This window comes from Chanos chanos, chromosome 5, assembly GCF_902362185.1.
Source record: "Chanos chanos chromosome 5, fChaCha1.1, whole genome shotgun sequence".
Taxonomy (NCBI): Eukaryota; Metazoa; Chordata; class Actinopteri; order Gonorynchiformes; family Chanidae; genus Chanos; species Chanos chanos.
Window position 1 is genome coordinate 49,595,669 of NC_044499.1, and position 27,727 is coordinate 49,623,395.

At 40.5% G+C, this 27,727-nt stretch overlaps 1 protein-coding gene across 1 annotated transcript; it reads left to right on the forward strand.

The window, feature by feature from the left end:
- uts2r (urotensin 2 receptor) lies at window positions 1-26,067 on the forward strand. Its single transcript, XM_030775411.1, has 3 exons — window positions 1-59; window positions 766-1,857; window positions 25,921-26,067. The coding sequence occupies exons 1-2, from the start codon at window positions 8-10 to the stop codon at window positions 1,854-1,856; spliced, it is 1,143 nt and encodes a 380-aa protein (XP_030631271.1). The 5' UTR covers window positions 1-7; the 3' UTR covers window position 1,857; window positions 25,921-26,067.
- The last annotated feature ends 1,660 nt before the right edge of the window (window positions 26,068-27,727 follow it).

Below are 27,727 nucleotides of genomic sequence, written 5' to 3' on the forward strand. Positions count from 1 at the left end.
ATTATAAATGCTGAACCTCTCTTTACTGGGAGACACGCGGTTTGTCGGATTCAATCAAGGTAAGATATCCTCCCTCTTAACCAAATGACATTTTCGCTCAGACTTACTGGGTTCGTCACTCAAATGTTCAGCTCTAATACATGGAGAAGATGAGAGGACCTTGTTAATTAAGGGTTTAAGGGTAGATGTTAACTATGTCCTTACGTGACAGCCACATAAGCATTTGAATTGAATAAGCCCTGACAATGCTTTAATGAGATCAAGTGTGAATTTTGTAAAACTTTACGTGGTTGTGAAACAAGTTACTCTGCTCTATAAGATTTTGACATCTGAATACTTTTGTCCAGAGTTTCATATCTTTCATGCTCTTTCTTAAACAGCTTTCTAGACGTGACTGCAAAACAAAAAAAAAAAAGAAAAAGAAAGAATCTTTAAGTTCTTGCATCATTAACACAAATACCAAAAACAAGGATGTGGAAATAATTCACTGTAACACAGACAGCTGGTTTCTCAGTCAAAGATTAGGACTGGTCCTGGACTAGAGTGTCATCTGAATGGAGCTTATCTTCTCAAAATGCAATTTAATTCAAGACTTGTCCTAATCCTTGTCTGGGAAATTAGCCCAAGGATTTTATGAAAAATTTCTCTTTAAACAGACATATTAAATAATAATAATAAAAAAAAAACCTCTATTGCATGTTATGTCCATTAAAAGAATCTTCTACCCGGTCAACTGCTGACTATGCCCGTCTGGTTCCCTTGCAGAAATGACTACCGCGTCAGTTGAGCCCATGGTCGTACTGGTGGAGCGTATCCCGAACGCCACCGAACTGCCAGCGGACACCTCGCCCGAAGACGTGGCCGCCACATTCACTATCGGTACCATTCTTTCCCTCATGTGCCTGGTGGGCGTGTCGGGCAACATCTACACCCTGGTGGTCATGTGCCACTCCATGCGCTCCGCAGCTTCCATGTACATCTATATCATCAACCTGGCATTGGCCGACCTGCTTTATCTTCTCACCATCCCCTTTGTCGTCTGCACCCACTTCCTCAAGGGCTGGTTTTTCGGAGACGCCGGATGTCGCATCCTCATCAGCATGGACTTCCTCACCATGCATGCCAGTATTTTCACGTTGACTGTCATGAGCACCGAGAGATACTTCGCAGTCCTCAAACCCCTGGACACGGTGAAGCGTTCCAAGAGCTACCGCAAGGCCATCGCTCTTTTGGTGTGGGCGGCGTCTCTCGTCCTCACGCTTCCCATGATAATCAGGGTCCAGCTAATGACGGTGGGCATCAAACAGATGTGCCAACCCACTCTCAGCCATCTGTCCTACAAGATCTACATCACCTTCCTCTTCTGCACGAGCATTGTCGCCCCGGGAATGATCATTGGTTACCTTTACATCCGGTTAGCGCGAACCTACTGGATCTCTCAGACAGAGACCTTCAAGCAGACGAAGAAGCTGCCCAACCAGAAGGTCCTCTATCTGATCTTCACCATTGTCCTACTGTTCTGGGCCTGTTTTCTACCCTTCTGGATCTGGCAGCTACTGGGCCAGTTCCAGCCTGACCTGGCGCTCTCCACCAAGGCCAAGAGAAACATCAACTACCTGACCTCCTGTCTGACCTACAGCAACAGCTGTATCAACCCTTTCCTATACACGCTTCTCACCAAAAACTACAAGGAGTACCTGAGGAAGCGACAGAGAACGTGGACCGCCGGCAGCTACTTCAACAGAAGGAACCGCTTCCAGAGGTCCCCCCGACGTTCCCTGTCCTCCAGTAGTCAACAGTGCACCGAGACCTTTGTACTCACGCAAACGTCACGGACCAACAACAGCAGTCTCTGAGGTAGGTCTGCCATCATTACTCCGGGGCTTCTTCTCTATTCTGACGGTTAGCATGTCTTCCCCAAGGGTAAAGTGTTCCAGACGGTCAGAATTTTCATTGAGGTTCAGTCAGTGAGTCACTTTGAAGAAAAACAAATTTTCTTTGGTTTAGATTTGTTCTCTTGTTACTTGACCCAGTCTGGTTCAAATTTAGGCAGGGCCAGACTATTTTAGCTCTGTGGTCTGTGGATCTGATTTTCAGATCAATGTTCACATCAGCTGATAAGCTACAGCCGAGATACCAGAAGCTTGCATGCGCCCTGAGCATTTTTTCCACGTCTGTTTCTTTTCTTGAAAAACCATTCTTTCTTTAGCCAAGAGTTACATTTGTGATTAAACATAGGATGGTAATTAAAAGGAAACTGTGACTCAGAAAGTTAAGCTAGGGGAGAAACGAGACAAAGACAAGAGGCAAACGTTAAATGAAGTTGAGCTACAGTTAAACTAAGTTAACTAAAATTAGACTAGGAGCTGAGTGCTTTGCTTCAAAGACTCATTATTTCAGCATATGATCCCCTGAGGCGACCTCGCCCGAGACACATTCCCATCCCTGAATACAACACGCTGAGTGGCACTTCCAATAATTTACAGGACCATTGCTCCACATTGGTGTTTAAAAGGGCACCACACGGCAGAACTGGTCTGCATGACTTTCTCAGATTTACACAGGGTGTGCATAAACAGACGCACACATGAGGCCCGGTCATGAACACATTTGGATATTTCGCATTGTTATGTTTAAAGGAGTTATTCTGAAAGCCAGGAGCAAGTTCACATGCTGTAAGATCTTTCACCTTATACATATGACCATGTCATGCATTGTACAATCGTTTGAAGTAGCCAGCTGATTAATACGAACGTAGGTATTCAGCACGTGGATTGCTGCGTAGAGGTTCCATTTGACTGAATGCAGTGCACGAATATTTTAAAAGATCATTTTCCGACAATTAGATCCAGATGGAGATTCACCTGTGCTATTCATCAAGTCATTGTTGAGATTATGCTGGTATTTGCATTGGCACTGTACACATGAGAACTCAGTTTAATGACACAGGTTGTGGTCGGTAGTTTCACATCGTCTTGATAACAGATCTGTCTTAAAACACCAATGAGAGTGGAATTAATAGGATTCGCTGATTTTTTTTTTTTTGATAATGTGTCAAATATTTGGTCATATCAGAGGTGCTTATAAACCATTGAAATAGATCACATGAGGTGCAATTAGATGTTTATGATTGGATCTCACTGCTGAAGAGTCCTCCAATCAGCAGATCTGAATTGGAGGACTGGAATTAATGAGCATTTTAAACAGCCAGATGTTTAGACTGAAACTGCTTGGCTGACAATGCAGCAACCAGAAGATAGGAAACTGAACAGGGTAATATATTAAATGAGCGTTGAAAAAAAAACAAAACTCTTATGACGATGACCAAGGAAAATGTTTTTTTTTTTATGATACTTATACATTAAAATGATTGCTCAAGACAGTTTTCCAAAAATAAATCTTAAAATTAACAACCTTTTCTGAAATCGTTAAATGGGTCAGTAATATTAACGAAAAACAGAGTGTCTGGAAAAAAATCGTCTTTTGTAGAACAAATATATAAATAAACGAAATTTAAAAAAAAAAAATAACAGAAAATGACGGAAAGTCTTCATTGAGTAAGGCAAAACATAAACTGCTAGCGTTAAATGCGGAGTCCCTCTGAGAGCATGACTCTCTTGATGTAGCTCATAAATGTCTCTCTCTGCAGACTGTTTTTAAAAGAGTGTCCTTCTGATTTATGAAGTCGTTCGAATGAAAGCACTTATGAACTCCAACACATGGGAGTGAATTTAGATCATTAATTTGTAACGTGTTATGTGAGACTGTATCCACTCAGTTTCATTTGAGTTCACCGGGAGAAACATGTAAAATGCCATTCATTTTCAATTTTCTTGAATAACACTCAAAATTGTTGGCATTATGTTCTAGCTAATAAAGGAACTCTTGCATGTTTGGAGTGGAATGTGGAGTGCATGTGAGCTAAACAAAGTTATTTATGTGAGTCTCCTTCATTTTATTAATCTCTCAGTTTTAAAAGCATTTTTCCCAGTGGTTTTACACCTGCTCAGAGATCTGTTAGTGTTAAATAACTCGCCCCTTTAAAACAATGAAATACAAAACTTATTTTAGTTTATCTGCTAGTAGCCTTCTTATTTTAGTTCTGAAAAATAGCAAATATTGAATCAGCCAAAGAGTGTTTAACTTCGAAGAATCAATGAGATTCATCAACACTGAGTCCGTGGACTTTCTAGCTGTTGACAATTCAAGAGTTCAAAGCAATCTTTTCCCTTTAACCTTTTTCAACATTCTTGCACAAAATTTCGTGGAAGTAATTATGGAAGGGGGCAAAGTAAGCCAGAAAAAGATCAGCTGAAAAAGATAAAAAAAAAAAAAAAAAAAGAGAAAAAAAGCAGAAAAGAGATCAGCAGAAAAAGCATGAAATCTACTTTGGTTTAACTTGATGGCATCCATGTCTGAGAATCCACCTTACACAATAATAACTGAAGCAAAAGGTCAACTCCCACATCAACAAACAATCCAAAACCACCACCAACAACAACATAAACAACCACAAAACAGGCGTGCATGCATGCATATGTATATATATATATATATATATATATATATGCGCACACCTGAGCACCTGTCTTCTCAGCAGTGAAGGAGAAATGAGCCAGCAGAAGGGAAGGGTCTATTTAAAGAGCTGGGCTCTTGTATCATACTCTCAGTGGATGTCAGTGGAGATAGCCAGACTGCCACTGGCCACGGGGCCAGAGCTTCAGAGGCAGTGACACACAGCCAAGAGGAGAACCCTGCATTCAACTATGAACCGCTCTAAATATAAACCACTCACTGCTTAGACCTCTGTTCACTGATTGCCTGGATGCTGTTCTATTTCAGTGATTGTAAATCACACTATTCAAGATGCTGGCTTTCCCAAACATGGGCTGTTTAGTCCTGATTAATTGAATGTCAACCAACCAAAAAAAAAAAGAAGAAAAAAAAAAATTCTGGGTAATTTTTTTTTCAGTATTAACATATGATGGAGTGTACAAAACCTCTTCATTTTCTTGTCAAGTCAGTCCGTGGGGCAAAACACAGAGAGGACCTAACATGACAGTTTCAGCATTGCTTATAGGGTTGGCACATAGAAACGCTCTGTATTTTCATTGAGTAATTTCATAGGCTTGATTACTTTTCTCATTGGAATGTTAATGAAGATACAAGTGTTCAGGAGTACACTGCCAATTTAGTTATTAAATTCACAATCTGTGTCCTTCTTGTTTTCCCCTTTGATGGCTAAAAATTTATTGCTTGGCAAGCAAAATTTCGCTCAATTAAACTTTTAAGCGCGTTTAACTTTTTAACAGCATGAACACAAACATATGCATAAATGCAAATCTACTACAGATAACAGCATGCGACTAATTAGAATGGATTTTCATCTATAGTTTGATTTTATTGATTAAAGATATGAACACACTTCATGTGGCTCCTGGTGTGGGTTACTGTGAAAGCTCTGTATGGATACATACGTGACATATACCCTCACATCTCTGTCTCTCTCTGCCTCTCTCTGTCTCTCTCCCTCTCTCTGTCTCTCTCTGCCTCTCTCTGTCTCTCTCCCTCTCTCTCAGAGAAGAGGAGGGAGGGAGGTAGGGGAGCTAACTTTGAAATGAATTCACTCTGTGGAATGGAGTGTTTCAAGTTTCTTATTTAGTTTCTCAAAACTTTACTATTCACTGTAACTACATGTCATTCTAGAAAGTCCATGACTGACCTAATTACTGAGAGAGAGAGAGAGAGAGAGAGAGAGAGAGAGATAGATTGATAGATAGATAGATAGATAGATAGATGGATGTACCCACGGTAACGGGTATCACATTTATAGTTTGAGTGTCAGTCTGTTGGATTCACACTGTGTTTATCCTATCCTGATTAGACATGCCCTGTGAACAAAACATGAACAGAAAATAGGACTGAAGACATGCCCTTTCTGTAAACTACAACTCTGTCAAATTACAAGACATGAAAATTATTTCTAAACATAATTATTATTCCATAAACCATGGAATCCAACCTCTAGGGCTCCAGTGAAAATAGCAAAAGTGAAAATAACAAAGAAATGGATAGGAATATGTCTTTCACTCACAAGATGCCATAAAACATATTGATCACAACCATATACCATCTAGTTTATTACTATGGGCATGTATGAACCATTTGTCTGAATAAGGCTTTGACATACATCACAGACTGTGTCTGCTGTTTACACAATAACCAGTTTGATCCAGTTTGATCCCGTCAAGGCCCAGATCAATACAAACCATCTCTTCTTGGAATCTCTCTCTCTCTCTGTAACAGAGCTTACGGTGGCTGATTCCACATTGCAGGATGACCCGAAATGATTTGGTTGAGCCCAGAATAAGAAGGCGTGTGCTATAGGACAGCACAGATTCCCATCAATGTCATTAAAATTTAATTTCAAAGCTAAGTCTCAGGGTTTTTTATGTATAGTAATCACAAACTAAGTGCTGATCTCTCTTCTCAGTGAAGAGATTGATGATTAGGGGCCGTGAGAAGGCATGCAACTATGGATTACGTGAGAGAGAGAGAGAGAGAGAGAGAAACAGGCAGAAGATTGATTGAGCAGAATTCCTCTTCTACCGGGAAAGAGAAAATGTCATATTTAGAGTCCGAGTTCAAAAAGAAAGTTGGGGGTTAAAGTTTGAAATGTCAGGGAGAAAACCAAATGACATAAATAATAAAATCAAGCAGCTGGAAAATATAAGGGAGAAATGCAGAGCCATTCTTATTTATTAAGTCATACACAAAGTCAGAGAGCTGACAAATGTGACAGAAGACAGCTGCTGCCGTGAATTTGCATAATGTATTCTAAAAACACGTGACTGACACTCAGGGCACAAGTGAAGAATTAACCTCTTGAAATTAACCTCTTGTAGTCACATGACATACCTTCGTTGACTGCACAGACACACTAAATGTTCTCTAGACATAATACGTTACGAAATACCCTCAATGTTTCCCAACGTTTCACAACCTTATGAAATAGGTGAAGATAATAAGCCCACACAATCGTCCCTCAAATGCTGCGGTTCCACGCGGTGGTATGCAAAGAGAATCCAGAGACAGCGCACTAATGGAGATGATTTATACCAGGGGTGTAGACCCGGTAACAGGGGGAGGCCACCGGCCAACCCTTAGACTGCTGGCTTTGTTTATGGGCCTCCGCTGGTGCGTGGCTGTAAATGGTTTTCCTGTGACCCTCAGACCGGAACGTCTTTCAGGCTCCCCCCCCGGCCCCCCCCCCCCCCCTCGCATTCGTGCCCTCCTAAGATTAATTATGCATTTCGCTCTAGGAGAACATGTCGAGGAGCCGCTGTTACGACGCTCTGTTTACAGGACGAGGATTTATCCCATTGTCATCTGATTTTATGCGTTATAAATCTGCCCCGGCCTCTCTTCTCCGGGGATCTGCTCTGCGAAGGAGGCTCGGGCGGAACGAGAGGAGCCTGGAGAGATGCCCGATCCCAGCGCAATTTCTTATCCGGCACACTCCAGCCATGTCCCCCCTCACAGCATCGTACAGAGTGGCCAAAGCAAGGTCAGGCCGGTACCAAGCGGACAACCCTCATCACTCATTCAACAGCCTGCTATAATGGCTTAGTAAACCAATCATTAGGGCACAGCAGAATCACTTAGCCCCTGCCCTGTCAGACCAAACAGGAAACCCCGTTTCCACCTCACTCACGCACTCCCCAGAGACTCCATGACCATCTCTTTTCCCATAACCTCTTGAAGTCACCTCTAAAACATATGCCCTGTAAATCATTTTATGTTCCTCCTTACTGGAGAGACATGAAAGAGGGTGTTTAATCCGTGGTATCAATCAGTTCTGTTCTCATTGGAGGATGAAAGAGATCTTGTGAGAATATAATGTTTATTAGTCTCTCAATCGTATTCATACTCAAAGCACATATTTAATATCACGGCAAGAATTTTACGGCGCGCACGACTTAACAAATCGTCTCCTCGTGGTTCAGGAACATGAAATGATGATTGGAGAAAAAAAAAACAAAAGCAAATCACCCACTCAACACTGCTTGTTAAAAGTAATTGATTGTTTTGTTTCCTATTTATGAAATTCTCGCAACTGTTGTTTCTCTCTCTCTCTCTCTCTCTCTCTCTCTCTCACTCTGTCTCTCAGTCTCTCTCTCTCTCTCTCTGTCTGGGATGAAATACAATGGAACTTTCTCTAGAGAAATATATCTCCATTTAAAACTTTTTGTCAAAAAAAAAAAGAAGTGTAGGGTCTGCATGTTATCATTCAAACATTATATTGTCAGTGAGGAATTTATATGACCTTCACAAATATTGCTTCATTTCTTGAGGATGATCTTATTCAAAGAGTCAGATTTCCACAAGATTCCGTAGTTGCGTCCGAATCTTTTTTTTCTGTCAACAAATATTAATGACCTTTACTTGTACACTACAGATTTAGGCTGATGTCGGTGGTAAAGATCGGTTGCCGTCGTGTCACTGAAAGCGTTGAGCCTACAAGATTGACACATAGTTGTTCCTATGCATGTGTTTTCCAGGCCATGACTCAGTTGTCAGCATCACTGAAAAAAAAAAATAGTCTAACCAGGGCTGATGGACAGAAAATGCTTCAAAGACTGAAGAGATGCAACAATTTCATCTCAAACGGACACTTTTTTGAAGCTAGAGCAGCATGACAGCCACCTCTAACTTTCACAAAATACTTCCATCAGCTTCCTTCACTTGCATTACCCACTGTAAACAGGCATCACACGCATACGAAAAGCGTTATTTCACATGGTTATTTCACAGGTTTTTTTTTGTTGCGAAGAGACAATTTCTGGTTTGTGAAAAAAAAAGGCTGTTATTTCTGTTTGGAATGGGGCAATTTACGGTGGGAACAAAATGGCTGTCTGACAAAGAGATGTAACTCTGAAGGGAATATTCCGCAAGGTTAAACATCTGTGTAAATCTAAGAACATGCTGCAATATTCTTTTTTTTTTTTTGTTTAACATGAGGGATGCTGTTATGATAATTTATACATCTAACCATAGACCCCAGCCTTTGCTTGTACTTAGACAAAGTGTACTCTGTATCCATTCAGTAAGACAGTCATAAACTACGGTCAATTACAACAAATATACAACTCACAAAGATTCTTTAAAGCAACTTAATGAATCATATCCAGCGATGGCCATTGATGCATCTTGTTTCTTTCCAGATGCATAATAGAATATCAATGCCTGTGTAAGGTGAGATAGATGGAGCGCCACTGTAATTCTCTGACCGCGCATATTAATGTCCCAAGGAGGTCGATAAGCTCCCCGCTCACTTTTAATCGCATCCAAAGACACAGTCATCTGGAAGGAACTCGCTCTGTGGAACAGAGCCGAAGTTTCTCATTTAGACGCATCAGACTTTACTACTCACTATTACCAACTGACTTTGTGGAAAAGAAAAGTTAGGACTGAACTAATTAGATAGATAGATAGATAGATAGATAGATAGATAGATAGATAGATAGCTAGATAGATAGATAGATAGATAGATAGATAGATAGATAGATAGATAGATAGATAGAAACTTTTTTTTTTTAACTTTTTTCATTCATGTCTCACTTTTTATATAAAACCTAAGGACAAACCTGCAAAATACAGATGTGTAATATATATATATATATATATATATATATATATATATATATATATTATATTTATATATATAATGCTAGTAACATAAAACAGTATCCTCAGTGCAGTGACAGATCTCTGTCATCTCACTCTCTGTCTGTACAGCCCTGACTAATGTGCATTGAGAGGAAAATGACTGTGCATGTGGTAACAGAGCTGACGAGTATTCCTGTTTGAATATTAGAATATGTAAGAACAGATATGCAATGCTAATAGTCCAATGTCCTTTCCTCTCCAAACTAAAGTCAAGGTCCCACTCGCCACGCTTTAAGTCTAATGATACAGCTCACGCTAGTCATAAAGTACTTTTCCCTCAGTAAAATATCTCTATTTTTCAATGTTACAGTTCCCCTCTAACTATATGATAATTTCTCCCACTTCAAAGTCACCAAACTTTACATGGAGACATGGTGCATTTTTAAAAGTTTCAACTGTGACATTAAGATTTCTCAGAGGAAGAATACAAATAAAGTCCTGCCCTTGCGTTCGACCTCACGCCAAAATAAACACATGCATCAAAACGTTGGTCTCAGGAAGAGCACCTCAAAGAGGTTGGTGGAGATGGCTTTGATAAACACTGCACTCCAGCAGCAGGAATTTCCTCTCGGCAACCTCTAAAGGGTCCCTTGGAAGTTTGAAACCAAACTTAATAGAACTGCTGCAAATGCTTGCTGCAACTCTTTGTTCTTAAGGGCGTGTGTGTGTGTGTGTGTGTGCGTGTGTATGTATGTGTGTATGTGTGCGTGCATGTTTGTGCATGCGTATGTGTGTGTGCGTGTGTGTGTGCGTGCGTGTGTGCGTGTGTATGTGTGTGTGTGTGTGTGTATGTAAGTACGTGTGTTTGTGTGTGTGTATGTGTGTGTACGTGCGTGAGCGTGTGTGCATGTGTTGCTCTAGTTCTACTGATTGTGCTATTTATGCGGTAGCGAGGAGCCTGTTTTGAATGGAGAGGAAGCCCTTGAAGGTGTTGTGGCTAGGCTAGAGCGGATCAGCAGGAAAAGACAGTGATTAGAGTCCTCTGGAGCGTGTGCAGAGCGGAAAGTGTGCAAACCAAGCGCCGTGCAGCACAAGCCCCGGAGCCACAAGCACATGACGGGCCAGGAATTGGACCCCTGGGCTTCCAGGTGCTTTAAAATACGCTGCAGCGAAAGGCCTTGTTTTCGTAACCCTAGAGAAATTGGGGAGATGGGGGCTGGGGAGATGGCGGGGGCCGCTCTGTTACGTGAACTCTCAGGTGCTATAGCCATTAGCGCAGCGCAAGCACAGTGGTGATGGATGAACTGGATACACAACCAAAGTAAGACAAATAAGGTCTATACAGTTTGTCTGGTCTGGCCTGCTACGCATCCCTGACCCCCCCCCCCCCCTCATCACCACCACCCCCACCCCACCTCGCACCCCCAACCCCCAAAACAAAAAAAAAAAAACCCAAAGAAATGGCAGAGGTACAGAAGATTTTATCGTTGCTTTTTTTTTTTTTATCATTTTTCATATCCCCAATGAAACGATTGTTTCGGAGAAAAAAAATCTCGGCTTTAATTGTTCTGGACTGCTCATTAAGGTTTCAGAAGAACATCAGTGCAATTAATCTGGGCTGGATGCCAATGGAAAATGCCTGGCAGTGAAGGTTAAATGGTACATGTAATTGTGTTCCACTTTTACATTTTTCCTCCTCTTTTTTTTCTCTCATTTTTTCTCCTTTACCCTCAACGTGAGAACAATCAAAGATCAGGGTTTCTTTTAATTATGTTTGTCTGTATATATGTGAAAGTAAGAAAGTGTGTGTGTGTGTGTGTGTGTGTGTGTGTGTGTGAGTGAGTGTATGCCTCACCTTCACACGTCTTAATTATCTGTTCTAGTTGTATAACATTTGCGACACTTACTGAAATGGTGAATTTAAAGAAATGTGTGGTGATTTTATCACACGGTCGATTGGGCTCAACCCCCAGCTGTTCCCTTGCAGAAACAACTAACCTTCACGAACTCTGATTGAGAAGAACAATGGGTCATATTATATGTCAAAAAATAAATAAATAAATAAAAAGTCCAGAATCACTTCCTGTAAGACCTGCTGTTATTGGACCACTGAGATATCAACACATCTGATTTTCATATTGAGCCCTGAACACCCTAACCACAGTGTTCTCCATGAACCAGAACTGCCTGCCTGGCAAGCTGGCGAACTCTGTTTGTGTTTTGTTTGCTGGTTTCTAACTGAATTTTTTTTTTTTTGTCTTTTACTTTGATTATGTTTCTTTTTCCTGGCTTTTCATTTTGCGCTTTGAAAAAAAAAATATGTAAATTTGAAAGCTATGACACACATCAAGACTGCTGCAAGACTAATCAAAGCCATTAACATCCTCTCACTAAGACAGCCGAGCTTTGCTTAGGAACTGGTCCAAAGAAATGATTTCAGCACCAGTTTAATGATATAACCTTATAAATCGGTCAAGCAGCTGTTACACTGCTGATGTCGACCAAGCTTATGCCGAGCTTGTGTGTAGCACTATGTGACATAGGCTACATATTGTGGCCCAGATCTTGAGTGGCAGTGCAGTGTTTGTCATTGACCAGAAGGGGGTGGAGTAATGGATTAGCATCTGTAGTAGCCCACCTTCCTTATCTCGTCTTTATCACGCTGGAGGGAACTGAGGCATAGACACAGGAATTAAAGATGACTTTTTATGCGAGAACTCTGTGTGCGTGTGTGTGTGTGTGCATGTGTGTGTGTGTCCCTGATGACAGCACGACCCAGGGAGAAGGAGACGTTAACTTTCACCACTGTGGAACGTTTGTCTGTAAGCCACAACCTCGGCTCACGTTACAGTGACAAATCGTGTCGCCGCCAAAAACACCGTGCCGAGGAGTTGCTACGGCGATTCTAAAAGGGCTTCCTCCTCCTGCAGTACCGCTGCCATGGCTTCTACCCAAAGCATTTCATTACTTACTCCCTTTGGACAACGCAATGTCTCTGGGTCACGCAGAACCACAACACACCTGTTGAGACAATTAAGTTTTACCTTATTCAAGTATTTTATTACAGGACTTAAGGAACAAGGCCATGGTAAATATCATCTCCTTTAGGGACGTTTTTCACAAAAGTCTGTTCATTAAAAAGTCGAAATCAAAGAAGTGAATATTTCCAGAGAGTTGACATCTTGATCCAGTGTTGGCATTAAGTCAGTGTGACAGAGACTGTTCCCTGTGTGCCCTGAGGGACTTCAGAGGGTTGGCTTCTTCCAACATGATTTTCTTTCTTTCTTTCTTTTATTTTTTTGATGTCAGTTCTCCTTCATCAATAAATAAATAACTACTAAATTGCCCATGATCAATTCTGTGTACACTGGTAAAGAAAAAAAAAATTAAAAGAGTTTGTGAGTAATTTAATGAACTGTTTATTCATGGAGAACGCCAAACAGTGCCATACCACTTCAATTGTGGCTCAAAACATTTGGAAGCAGAAAAGAAATCATATTAAAAATGGGCTGGATATTGGTTTGGACGATCTTAATTATTATTTCCACTTGCACTGTGAAACTTCAGTAATATGTCCAGGTCTTTATTTTCTCTCTCTCTCTCTCTCTCTCTCTCTCTCTCTCTCTCTCTCTCTCTCTCTACATGCTGATTTAGAAACCAATCTGTACACTGACACAGGATTTCACGTTTTATAACTAAACCACATGATATTACCCTACATAAATGTCAGACATCACTAAATTATCATAGATGATCCTCTCGGACCAAAAAAAAACCCCAAAGCATCCAAAGTAATTACTCTAAGCGCTGCACAGCAGACACACAAACACATTGCACATAGACTCCTGCATGGACCTGAGACAGCATGGCTTCTCTCTCACGCGCGGAGAAAATACCATATGAAAGAGTGATTTTACCAGCGAATGGCTGACAGATGCAAAGCTTATTAAGATCCGCTCTCTGGAGGTGAAGGTTGAACTCTTGCCGAAAAATTTCACTAATTAGATATTTTGCGCTCGCCTGTAGAGAAACAGACGGTCAGCCAAGACACCTTCACGGAGGGGAAAAAAAAAAAAAGAAGAAAAAAAAAAGAAAAGAAAAAAACTCAATGACAGAGAAAAAAGCATACGACCCTCCCCGTCACTTAAACACACCTTTGCCGGAGCTCTTCAAGGCCTAACGACTCTTCAGAAAGATGAATATGTATTTGAAGAGGAAGAAGAGGGAAGAAAAAAAAAAAAATAAAAACGAGTATCGTAGGTGCTGACTTTTGAGAATGGGGAATGCAGGGGATGGGATTCTGTGTGAGTGACACTGATTTGGCAGCCGCACACACACGCTGTAAGCTTGGGAGCTGCTGGAGCCGGGTTTGGTGAGCTGCCTACTTCCTCTGTTGTGAAGGAAACTTCCTTTTTAAGACGTTACTCTATTAGCATGAGAAATGCACTGCACAGTTTATGAGTAACATCGATCCTGCCCCAGTTAGAAGTCAGGCAGGTTCTTTCATTGGTAAAACTTAGTGGATACAAAGTCAAATATCTCCTAATTATATGGCAACGATAATTAGTTCAAAGCTCAAGTCATTTTTTATTCATTTTTTCATTAATCTCCCATTCATATCAGATAGACAATGAAACATAAATCAGTAATGAATTTTAAGTTTTTCATTTAGACAAGGGTAATTGCTGTCGGATTCCCTCAATGGTCTCCGCTTAAAAACTGAGGAACACTGAAAAGTATTCCAGCTGTGTGAAGTGTACTGAATAATTTGAAACAACAAATGATATCTTTGACACCACGGGGAAGGAAAGAAATACTTTAAAATTGCAAATTAGAAATTATGAGGAAGAGTTTCATCAGCATTTCTTCATAACAAGAGTGGAAATTCAGAGGTTAAAAGAAGTGTTCTAAAAACTTAGCTCTGGTGTGGACATATTTTCTAGCAATTTTTCAGCACTTTAACTACATATTGCTTTTTGGTCATATTCAGTTTCAAACAACGACAACAACAACAAAAATAGATGTCTTATGAAAACTGTTAATGAGATAGTAAAGACAAAGGGAACAGTAGTACTAAAAAGAGCCTTCATTTTCACTGAAACATTGAGGACAAAATCTCCTTGGGAAAAAAAAAAATGCAATTTCGCATGGCTGATTCTCATTCCTTTTATAGTGCAGGTAATTCCATTTTCCTGAAGCGCACAGCTTGAAACGATGCAAATTCAATGTTCAAAGTAAGCGTCTTTCAAAGGCATAGTTATCAGATGCTCTAATTGAGAGCTAATCTCTTTTTTGTGTGTGTCAGAGGCTCATGTAACTAATATGTGCAGCAAGGTCACAAAGTGCTAAACAAAACAGAACATTCTTTTCAATAATTAAACTTTGTGTGAGAGAGAGAAAAAAAAGACTATTTACTTTGAAAAGTGTTACTCTTGAATGAATCTTTGGGATCTGAAACTTTAATTCAATATATGCTTTTGAGGGTTATCTAAATGTGCACTTTTCAGCCATTGTTCTTTATATTCTCTGCAATTATTAGAAATATTTTGATGCAGATAATTAAAAGCACAAAACTTTCAGGCCAGAAAACAACTTTACGTTAATTGAGGCAGTGTGTTGATTCTGACATATTTTCATAAGGGATCTATTTAAATATGACTTATTTAGCTTTTATATCCAATACAGTTGGATGTAAAAAGCTTACCCTAGTGCAAATTTGAAGTGTCTTCATTAAAGTTCACTCCTGTCCATGGTCTCTGCAAGAGAATGGTTTTAGCTACGCTAAACTGGATACAAGCAAGGAAGACGTTTTGACTTACTCAGTCAGTCATTCTCGAAATCGTTCTGTTCAGTTTCATAATGTGACACAACACAGAGCACTTGGGCGAAACATTGCTAGGATCTGATGATATTCGGGTTTTTCATTTCAACGAACTTTGATTAAAAGGGTTAATAAGCCCAACAGCAGAAGAAAAAAAACCTGGTTCTCATTATCAAGCTACTTGTTAAGTCACAACAAGAGCTTCACCATTTTGTTGCGTCTTCTCGTCTTCACTGGGGACTTGGATGGTTTGGATAGCCTTTTTTTTTTTTTTCTTAAATTACACGCTTCTGCCTCTTAGAGTCCTAATGACCACTACAAAGACATGCAAGTATTTTACCCTGGCTCTTCTCCTTAAAATGTGTCATGTGTTTTCTCCAAGCGTTTGTGACTCATTTGTTTCTTAGTGTGTCTGTGCCTGGTCTTGCTGGAGATGGGTTTTGAATGCAGATCATGTACAGCACTGTATTCAGTGCATGACTCTTTCCAGTGGTTGTCTAGCTTTGATCAGTACAAACTCACATAGTTCATACAAGATGTTCCTTAACAGAGCTTTTTTCAGCTTTGGTGGAAAAAAAAATCAATTTTAATGCAAATTACTATTAGGATTTGCAGATATATAGGCATGGGTGTATGTACATTTTTTTTGTTTTCTCAATGAAGGCAAATTCTCAATTCCTTTTTCCCCATCTTTTCTTACACTCTCATTTACTTATGTTTGCATGTGACATACGTTAGTATTTTATTTGCCTCATGAATAAATTCTATAGGTAAATATGCTCCAAAAGCACAGTCAATTGTGCAGATTTCTGTGCTAGAATTGAAGCAGTGGCCTGAAACTAAATTATGACAGCTCAAATGAAGCTCAAGTTTTCCTCCTGCCAAACTAAGTCAAACTTAGATTCAGAGACAATAATCCATACTTACGAGAGGCGATATTTTAAGGACAAACTGGCATGAACAGCAGTTGAATTCATTTTGACAGAAAATGAGGGAAAACAGACCTACCTTCCCGTGTCTGGTGAGTAATTCTGTCATCTTTGTCACTGATGTCAGAGACAAAAAAAAAAAAAAAAGTTAAAAAGGTACACCCACTAGAACTATTTTGTTCCAAATCTTCCAAAGGACTTTCAGTCTTATAAATAATAAATAGATAAATAAATAAATAAAATCTAAATGTTTGTTTTGCGGTTTACTTTAGTATGTTGGACAGTACAGTTCTCCTGATAGGCTGACTTTCCAAAGTTTATGAGGGTTTTGCCATTGGCTCTGAATGACAAGATTCCTGGCTCTCGCATGTAAATGATGAAAAACAAAACAAGTCACAAGCAGCGTACTATAGAGCATTTTTACCTGATATTATGTTTACTATTCCACTCCTCTGCAACAAGATGAAGACCATTCATGTGGGGAAACAAACAAACGAACAAACAAACAAACCAACAAACACATGTGTAAACAGCAGAAATGTGCATATTTTGTTTCTTAACTCTATTTTTCTCAGTGTAGTGGAAAAATATTTCAAATTACTGATTCATATTTTGAAACGTACACTCTGGTCTGTTCTAGGACTAGAGACAAAGTCACCATCTTAATCCACTGAAAGCAGCTCCTCTCTCTCTCTCTCTCTCTCTCTCTCACTTTGAAATAGCATTGCATCCACACCCATTTGAGCACATTCCTGATACAAAGCGACATTTTTCTGTCTCTGAAGGCACATGTCTGCCTGTTTCCATGTCTACGCTCTTTCCAGAGCAATGCGTACGTATGCATGTTAGTCTCAAGAGCCTAATCTAGTCCCAAACGTCGATAAAAGTTTGACTGACAGGAAAAATAATAACGATAAAGCATTTTTAGAGGAGATTAGGGGAGTAACTGTTAGTCCAGATGAACTGATTGTGATGATTAAAAAAAAATATGTTTTTTTGTGTGTCTGTGCACTTTACTTGTACTTTTAGAACAAGGTCTAAATTAATCGGTCAGCAATTCTCGTGCCAAGTTTCCTTCTGCACTAGAATAGGCATAATCTGTAATTCTGTTAAACATGGAAGCTGAATCCTTGAATAGCAAAACATATCAGACAACATGGCCATGGGGATTATTAAAACACAGAGATCCTGAGAACACAACCTGAAAAAATATTTCCCTACTTTAAAAAAGAGTCACCCCTGTCCAAACCTTGTTATTTCATCGATATTCTAATCAAACAGGACAGAAAAGGACAGATTACAATGTTATTGTAGGGGGGAGGGGGGGAGGGGGGGGAGTTAGCAGTGAGATTGTACGACACGGCCGATGCTGGAATAAACGTAACAATATAAAGGTCATGCTTTTGTAAAATTACTGCTCCCCTTTAAAACGTATTGATTTTTTGGGGGGGTTTTGTCTGCAATTCAGTGATTATTTTCCTTGAAAATACTTATGTAATTATAAAAGAAATCATTGGCAAACAAAAAAAGTTCCAACATTTCTCCATAGAGTGCGTGGGATTAGTCACAGCCTTGTAAACATTCCCGAAATATTGTGAAATTCATAATTATCGTACAGCTGTAAAGAGTAAGCGCATCCTGTTAATATGAACAATGTGTACAGCGGGAAACTTTTTTTTTTTTCTTTCTTTTTTTTTTTTACATTGCCAGTATTGTTAGCTACAGTGATGGAACTGAGAGGAAAAAAAAAAATAAAACTGGTGAAGGTCAGTAGACTTTTGAGACAAGAAGTACATACTACATAAATAATAGGATGAAAAATGCATTTCCTAAAGGGGCTTGTGGAATTTCAAAAATGATGTTCTTTGTTCCATATAGTGACATATTTAAAGACAAAGGTGATGGAAAGAGAAAGTTAGCATTTCAGCTCTAAGCTTTCATCACCAGAGGAAAAAAATCGTACTTTTTCCCCCTCAAGGGTGCTTTATATTAGGTGAGCGTAACTAAACGGGGCTGAACCATGCATATCTAATGCTGATATTTGTTTTAGATGTGAGAGAACACAAGACAAAAAGCAGGGTAAACTGCACAGTCATGACAGTTGGAGGTGAACTGTGTTGCGCTAAGTTGGATTAGCTACTCTCATATAACAGATTGCAGCACTGAGGTTATCCTGCGCGCGTTGCCAAGAGGCGTCGAAAGCCAACATCAAAACGCCATCATTTCCAAGCTGAGGGGAAAAACTTTATGGCTTGAGTTCTCCCTATGAGGCCAGAGTTATGCACTGCTGTGGACTCACCAGATGAACCGCTAAATCCGGCGCTAACAGCACCAGATAAACATAGCCGTCATTGTCTGCTTCCCTGAGTGGTGCTAAAAGCAAAACAGCGTGACCAGTGAGGCCCACCTCCCAGACCTATTTGCACACCTGTGCTGTGAGAACAATCAGACCTGTGAGGGTACCACGGTTCTCAGCGTGACTCTTAATAAAAAAAAAAAAGGTAAGCCCATTCACGTTCTTCCAGAGTAATCAAACAGCACAAAAGCCCTGATGGTGCTGACCAGCAATATGTTCTGGTGCAATACAAAGTCCAGACACGTCGACTGTGTTACACGGACATGCCACGTCCCTACGGGCCAAGCGTAGACACTAACTGCAAACTACAATGTGTGTATGACACCGCACCACACGAACTACAGACACAACACTACCACTTGTGAAGTCAACCTTGGCATCTAGTGACTAAACTTTATTAGTAGCAGTACTATGAAGCAATGAAACACTTTCAAGTCAGCTTAGAGTTTGATCACACGTTTTCCTCTCAGTATGACCACTGAGCCCATCTCTCTGAACAGTTCTTACAACTTCACAGTGAGGACAATTGCAACCCAGACATGACACCCATCAGTATAACTCTTCAAAGTTATTTTATCTGTAGATCGCCCACATCTCCTCCTTCATGATGATTTATGGTGTAGAATCAAAACATGCCAAGCAAAAAAAAAAAAAAAAATCAGCTCTCAGCCAACAACAAAAAGCTTTTAAAAGAACGGAAAGCAAGGGTGGATGAGTCACTGAGGGGGAAAAAAAGGAACCTGGGCTGCACGTTGGTGGCGCGATTTCCATCACGATGGGGGATCATCCCTTTTGGGACCATCCATCGGGCAAAAAATAGAAAACTTTATAAATCTTCTCTCTTTGATGAACAATGTGACGAGTGGGTTTGGACAATGTCAGAACATCCTTTTCTATTCTTTTGAAGACTTTTTTTTTGTTGTTGATCATAGTGTCCCTGTCCTTTTTTTTTTTTTAATGAAACAACAAAGAGGAATCTCTCTTTATTCTTTTTTATTTTTTTTCCTTTTCTTTTTTTCTGTGTGGCATGACTCACCAGCATGCTGAACTAAGAGTGCTATATTTAAGTAAAGATGGCACCATTAGCCTAGCACACGTGACACCCCTTTGGGACCTCCATCCTCGTAAACACTGACCCAGGTGTGACCAGGATGAAACAATTCTTTACAGACCTTCCAGAGAAGAAGAATATGAGAGAGAGAGAGAGAGAGAGAGAGAGAGAGAGAGAAAAAGAGAGAGAGAGAAGAAGCAGAAGAAGAATAGGAAGAAGAAGAATAGGAAGAAGAAGAAGAAGAAGAAGAGGAAAAATCAAGGCTTGTAAGTGCCTTTTCATTTTCTGGCTCTACTCTGAGCTGAAGATCATTTTCAGCGACCAAGAGTGGTAGGGGGGAGGGGGAGGGGGGGGGGGGGCGGGGGGGGGCTGGCATAACACGCTCTCCTATCTTTGATCCTTTAACAAACAGAAGACGTTTTTGCACAAGATCAAACAGTAGTTGGAAGACCTGTTTTTGTGGCGCTATAGCTGTCAGTTACACGCAGAGAAATTCTCTCACAGTGTGAACAAAAAAGATATTTTGTTTATATTTTTTGTTTTGTTTTGTTTTGGTTTGGTTTTCTTTTTACAAGGTAGAGAATGGATTTGTTAATGATTGGATTTACCTGTGGTTACCTGCTACACTTAACTTGACTTCCGTCCAGCACTTCCATATATTCATGATAAGATAAACAAGATTTTGGCTAAGCTTTGATAAACCCTGTGTCTAGACTGTGAAGTAGTTGGTTGCTGAGGTATCAGATAGCTAAGATGATGTCACTTAAAGCATTTATGCACTGTCTCCATAATTATTTGCAGAAAATGGGAGCAGTCTGACTTCCAGAAGGGTCTTGTGACAAACCCCTCTCTTTGGCGGTTGCCATGGAGAATTGTTTCTGAATGGAACCCAGTAATAGTGTGTCACCTAACAAGAGGGCTCCCATGGGTGTCTGTATCTTTCACGTTAACACAGCAGAGCCTACAAGGACGCACGTACACTGTCCAGCTGTAGAGCAAAGGACCTCTGGAGGGTTGAAGTGAGAGGTCTCCTGCAGACTGCAGATAAGAAAAGAGCTCTCACAGGTCAAAATCCTGTAGGATTAGTCCTGTTCTGTGGAGTTCTCTTGAATGGGGACCCAGGCAAAAAAAAACATAACGCTTTAGAGGTGCACCGCTTTACCCTTCCACAGAGCACATGACTGTAATAATGACAATAATCTCCTCCATTAATTTTCCAGCACATATCACTGTAGGTTTGATTTATGCTTCAGCGTTAATGGACACCGCTTTAATCCGCTGTGTCGTCTTAATAAGTTGAAAATGAACACACTTAGAGGTGCTGATGAAGGGCCATTGGCTGCGCTAGACTGTTCTTCTGGCGTTCTCCGATCTTTTAGTCTCCGAAAGATGTAAACAGAGCGTTGTAAAAAAAAAAAGAGCGTGTCTGACACGGTGGGAGAGATGGACTCTGCGGAGAAGGCAAACAGCCAGGAAACACTTTTCCCAGAGTGAACACAGATATACACACACACGCACACGCACACACACACAAACACACACACACACACACACACACACAAACATGCACACACACAGAGATACACAGCATAGAGTAACTGGCGTTCTACTTCTGGTCTTGTTGACCGCTGATAAGAAGAAGCACCATTGCTAGGGACAGCCTGCATCCAAACAGCGGTGCTGTATCGCTTCCTACTGGACTACCATTCCATGTCAGCAAGGATTCTCAGCATGATTGCAGCTGGCTTTACTTATTCTGGGATTTTCGATAAAGCTCCCATCAGCATCGGAGCAGTAGGTCACATGACCACGCACAGAGGGAGCCAGATTATCTTTCTGTATTCTAACCGTAACTTGAACATGTCTCCCTCATCATGTGTCTGTCAGAGTGGGGCTGTTTCTACCCAATGAACCAAAGTAAAGACACGAGCATTGTGGGGGATCATCCCCCAAGCAGGGAAGAGACAAAGAGGAGAATACGGCAGTCAAGATGACAGACACTCGCTGGCTGGATTCTCTTTTGACTCAAGTGCGCAGCACAAAAGCGGACGGTTGCCAAGACTCCTGGCGGAATTTCCACAAATTCCTCGGCATGAATGAGATATGCAAAGTGTAGAGTGAGCTGCATAAGATTTCTCACCGCACTCATCCTCCATTGTGAAAATTACATAGATGCGTATCAGCAACATGTCCAGTAAAATCCTTGTCCAAACTCAACAGGACCTCAGACATATGGAGCTGAAATGAAAATATAAGAGCGCCCCCCCCCCCACTCACCTTCCCCATGTTTCTGAAATCTGAACACACATAAAAACTATAGCCAGGTAAAACATTGAAACATTATCTCAAATGTGAAACAACATCTCATCTGGCAGGAAGAAGCGTGCTTTTCAATATTTCACATCACATCAATGCTCATCACCCAAAATCCACAACCCTCTTCCATGGCCACACACACACACACACACACACACACACACACACACACGCACACACCCGTCACTGCATTGAGGATCCTAACAGCCACACAATGAGGTTTGCAGCTTGGCTAAATCTAATTTACCGGATTTTTTCTCATTGCTCTTTTCTTTGGTAATGACATTTCCTCTATATTTCCGCTTAATCACACTTAGGAGATTGTGGCATTTCCAGATCTGTTCTCAGTCAGTTCTCCACGCCTCAGCCCCTGGCCCCTGTTCAAGCTTACTATAAGTACCAACCAACATTTAATACTGAGCAAATTCTCGGTTTACCTCACTCTCAGCTCCCATGGCTATGCTGGAACCACTCTCCTAAACTACCCTGGTGTCATTTTTTACATTCATTTGTTTTACTAATTTTATTTATCTATTTATTTATTTTAACAGCGAAGCGTAAGAGAAGCCTAAAGGAAATGCCAGGTACAAAATGAGCACAGGAAAAAAAATAAAAAGATATGATCAAATAAATTGCGTTTCAAACTTTTTTTTAATTTATTTTCATAAATTATCAGAGCATACTATGTGGAATTCAACTCAGAAGAAACTCAACACTACGGATTTTTCATCATTCTGAGCAATGTTCTGAAGACATGAACACGCATTTCTGAAGATGGATAACTGCAGTAAACTAATGACTAATGACAGAACAAGCATTTCTGAAGATGGATAACTACAGTAAATGGTATAACTAATGACAGGGTAATTCTGAATAAAGCCCTATATTTATCAAACTGTAACGGTTCCTAGAGATCATGTTTTTTGGGGTTGTTTTTTTTTTAAATATGATGGACAGTCGAAAGAAGGAACAGAGCTTGATGGTCTGGACTCATTTTGTAACTTATCCAGACAGACTCTAGGCGTGTGGCGTTCTGGATGTTCGAGGTGTTTTGTTTCAGTTCACGGAGAGTCTTCTCTGGCTGTGCAGTTCGTAGCGTAGAGTCAGTCACTGAAGCCTGATAGTGACTTGTGAATGTGAATCCCAGTCTGGTTTCCAGACAGAATTCTCACCCAAACGTATGTAATTCATACCGCGTCTGGAGCACCTCTTTAAAGCCTGCTACTGCTCTCCAATCCTCTTTTGAAGTATACTTTCATTTCATCTTCTCTCTCTCTCTTTCTCTCTCTCTTTTTTTTTTTTGGAAGGATATTTTACACAAAAGCCTGTGAGTGCACAGTTTTACTTATGGATTTACTGAAAAAAAAAAAAAAAAAATTCACTCAGGTAACCATCTGCATCTATAACCCTGAGGTGCTGAATAGCACACTGTGTGCTCACATAACAAATCATTTAAACTATGTGAACTATTCATACGTAACGTCAATATAATTTGTAAAAATTACATTGCACATTACCTACAGTTGCTAATTGCATTAGTATGTAAATATTAAAGTAAATGGGATGCATAATGTAATATGGGATTCAATATTCTGCGTGTGGCAGTGTGGAAGAACAGGCTGTCCTGCCAACCGTAGCCATAGGTGGTGAGAATGAATGGTGGTTGGTTGGAAGTTGGGTCAGTGTAAAATGTCATTGTAAAGCTAATTGAATTGTACAACAGTAGGAAGGCAATCGAGGCATCAGTAATCCAGCCACTAATCCGTAAACACTTGGGAGGGGGCGTCGTCGCAGAGACTGCGCTTTGAATGTCACCTTGCTGACATCATGCACTGTCAATGTACAGCAGAGGAAGGCTCTGTTATCTACTGCTGGGCTATTATGGGCGTTATACGCACACACACACATACGTGCCATTTATACACACACACACATGCTGACACACACATCGAGAGACACGGGGAGGGAGAGAGAGATACATAGACCCAGATGACAGGGCAAAACCTAAAGAGGTGACTCATTTTTCTGAGATTATTATGGATGTATTCTTTCGCCCTCTCTCTCTCTCTCTCTCTCTCTCTCTCTTTCTCTCTCTCTTTTTTAAAAAATTATTGGGTCACCACCTCTGGCTGAAACTGGCAAACACTTGTTGGACCTTTTTGCCTTCTTTAATCAATAGCTTTTGTTGAAGGGTCAATGCATCTCTCTCAGAAGCCAGTAGAATCTAAAAATCTCTAATATTCAATCTAATGATGTAGGTCAGGGAGGAATCGACCATTTTATCTGTGAGGGGCCAAGAGAGCAACCAGTCATTTTCTACTTTAGCTTAGCCTGTACAGCATTCCAATAGTCCATCACAAAGAGCTATTTAAAACTCTCTTTCCTATCGCAACTCCAGCATAGCCTCAGCGTTGTGTCAGCGCTTGACTCATGCTGCGATTATTCAAAAGACGGCGTGTTTACCAGCCCAAGTGTGTCAACACCTTCCCGGGCAACGATACAAGCGCCCTGATCAGTAACACGTAGGCCGTGTTGATCTCCCTCCTCTAGCCGCCGCTAACCCCCCCCCCCCCCCCCCCCCTTCCCTGTTCATCTCAAACATGATGCCAGAATGTTGGCAGTTTTATCTGCAAACAAAGCTGCGTGAGCAGGATGCATATGGCCGGGGTCAGATGTTCATTTGCAGCCAAATGGAGGGTGAAATGCTAGGCTTCACTACACAACTGTGCGTGTCTGTGTGGAGCATTTACTTACGCCGTCCCGCACAAGAGGAGGCTTTTTCCATTTATACAGCTTTGGGTTTTTCTTTTCTTTTCTTTTTTTTTCTTTTTTTGTGTGTCTGTGTGTGTGTGTGTGTGTGTGTGTGTGTGTGTGTTTTGTAACATTTGAATAATGAGCACATGTGTTTAATTATCCGAAACTCTTTTGCTCCAAAGCAAGGAGAAAATAGTAAACAGGAAAATTGACTCAGTTTGTTGATTAGTAATATGCGCTGGAATATGCACTCTAAGGTGACAGTGTGAAACACTGGAAAATTGTCACATTTGTGTTATTTACCCATTCCAATTGAACAGTGATAGTGATAAGTTGACTACTGTGAGTTTATGCCTAATATATCATGGGCTGGAGAGAGGAATTGTATTAAATTATAGTTTACCATCATGCAAGATGTCAGCTAATGAAACCCAAGTGTGAATGTATTTACTGCACGGGGTTTAATAATAAATAAGTTATAGCATTAAATCAGTCAGCCTCTCCAGGGTTTTAGTTAAGAATGCACTCTCATCAGAGATTGGTGTAAGAGCCGGTGTTGTTCACTGCATTTCGGCATTGACACATTTCAGGAATCAGAGTCGAAGTACTTGATAGCACAAAATGAAGTCTGAACTAACGTGGAGCTCGAGAACCAATAAACAAACACTATTTTTAAATGTACCATATTCTGGCAATGCTTTCTTTAGTATTGGAGCACTACCGTAATAGGTGAAAGATAGATAAAGCAGACTCAGTCTTGGCCACTGCACATGACTTAATGAAACCCACACCGAGCTAAGACCTGCTTTCAGACACACGCTGTTCTCTCATGCTCCCTGTCTCTGTCTCTCTCTCTCTGTCTCCCTCTCTATGTGTCTGTCTCTCATACACTCTCTCTCTCTCTCTCTCTCTCTCTCTTCATCCCAACCATATGAGCGCAAGGTCTGGGTCATGAACACACCATGACGTGGTTTGCCAAGTTCTTTAGCAGGAGACTGACGGTTGTTTCTGTTTGCCTTTACAGGGAAGGATGGAGTCTTCTGGAGCAGGACAAAGCAGGTTGAAACATCTAGCATCTCCATCTTTGGGACAAAAAGAGAGAGAGAGAAAGAGAGAGAGAGAGAGAGGCTGAAGAAGTGAAGAAACAGCCAAAAAGAAGAGGAGGAGAAGGTTATGGCATGACACCTACATCATCCGAGGGATCCCAACAGAATGAGGTCACAGGAGACAGGGGTCCGGCCCTCTCACCTGCTTTTCCATCTCTTCTGTAAATCATACCCCAGCATGAAAAGACAGCATTATTTGCATCAAGTCGCTAACGCTCTTTTGATGGTTGAACAGCTTGCTTGCACCACGCCCCCCCCCCCCCCCCCCATCCCTTCCCCTCCACCCAGTTTACTAAAACTCTATAAAACTCTGATGTCTGGGAACAAATTTCACAGGAAGGAGGGAACCTCTGAAAAGGACATGACATTGCTTTCCTTTCAAGGTGATTTCCTTTGACGACCCTGTCAGAGTTCATTATGTCAGACTTGATTCTAGAACTTTCTGCTCTAGAGCAAAAAAAAAAAAATTCAGCTTACATGAAACACACACACAAACAAACAAAAAAGTTGCATATGTGCAGATGTGTATATCTTTGCGAGGTGTAATAAAAATGATTGTACATTCGATGATACAAAATATTTAATTCAGTTTGCATATGTAAATGTTATGTTGCTTGACAGTACTTGACTTGCTTATTGCTTTAAATGTTGGTGACAATCCAGTCCTTTTGACAAAAACAAACAAAACAAAACAAAACAAAACAAAAAACAGCTCATTTTTGGACTTTTCACAGACCTACTAAGACCGACTAAATTGTCTACAAGCAACAACCCATTACTTATTTATTCGTAATTTTTTTTTTCCACACATCCAGAGTCTTCAGCTGACAGACATGTTGTCCACTGATGACCTCAGTTCTGACTTCAGACCACTGTTCTGTCGCACAATCAATCATTTTAACCAGCCGCACATGGGTTGGGTCTGACTGGAGATCAGTGCTGGCAGCAGAAGACATGAGTGAAAGCAGAAAAGCACAAAAGGCATCAAAATGATGAATCAGCTTCCACAGAGGAGGGAGAGAGGGAGAGAGAGAGAGAGAGAGAGAGAGAGAGAGAGAGAGAAAGAGCATCAGCAAAAGTATGAGTGTTGAGTTGTGTTCGTGTGTGACTGTGAGCCTGGTTATTAGTCAGCAAAAAAAAAAAGAGAAAAGAAAAAAATCCTTAAGCCTCTGTAGCGAGAAATGTTATCATTAATCCACAAGAGAGACAAAAGCCCCAGTAAATTTTAACAGAGATATCTTACATAAGCAAAAAAAAAAAAAAGCTCTGCATTAGTCATAGACATTAAAATGTGGGTTGACCCTTTGCTTTAATGCACTGCTTCCTTAAGCAGTATTACTTCAGCCCCATAAAACTTTGCATCAACACAATTTGTGTTTTCAGCCCAAGGGAAAACTTCATTGCTCTTTTGAACCTAAGGGAAAACTTTATTATCTACGTTTCACTGATGCATAAATAGGGTGAATTTATTTCTCACCACAGGAAATATTCTGAAAAAGACATTCAGTCATTTTCACATGAGCAGACACTGACTCTTTTTCACAATGTTTCTTTTTTTTTGTGTGTGTGTGTGTGGTAATATATGCTGTTGATGAGAGTTGTCGTAGTTACAGTTACCAACAAAACTGTTTACAGCTGAATAAAAGCGTTCCTGCGTCAGATGTTTTGCAAATCGGTAGCATTCTTTTTGACAATGCATGATCCATTTATCAATGTGCCCTCTGA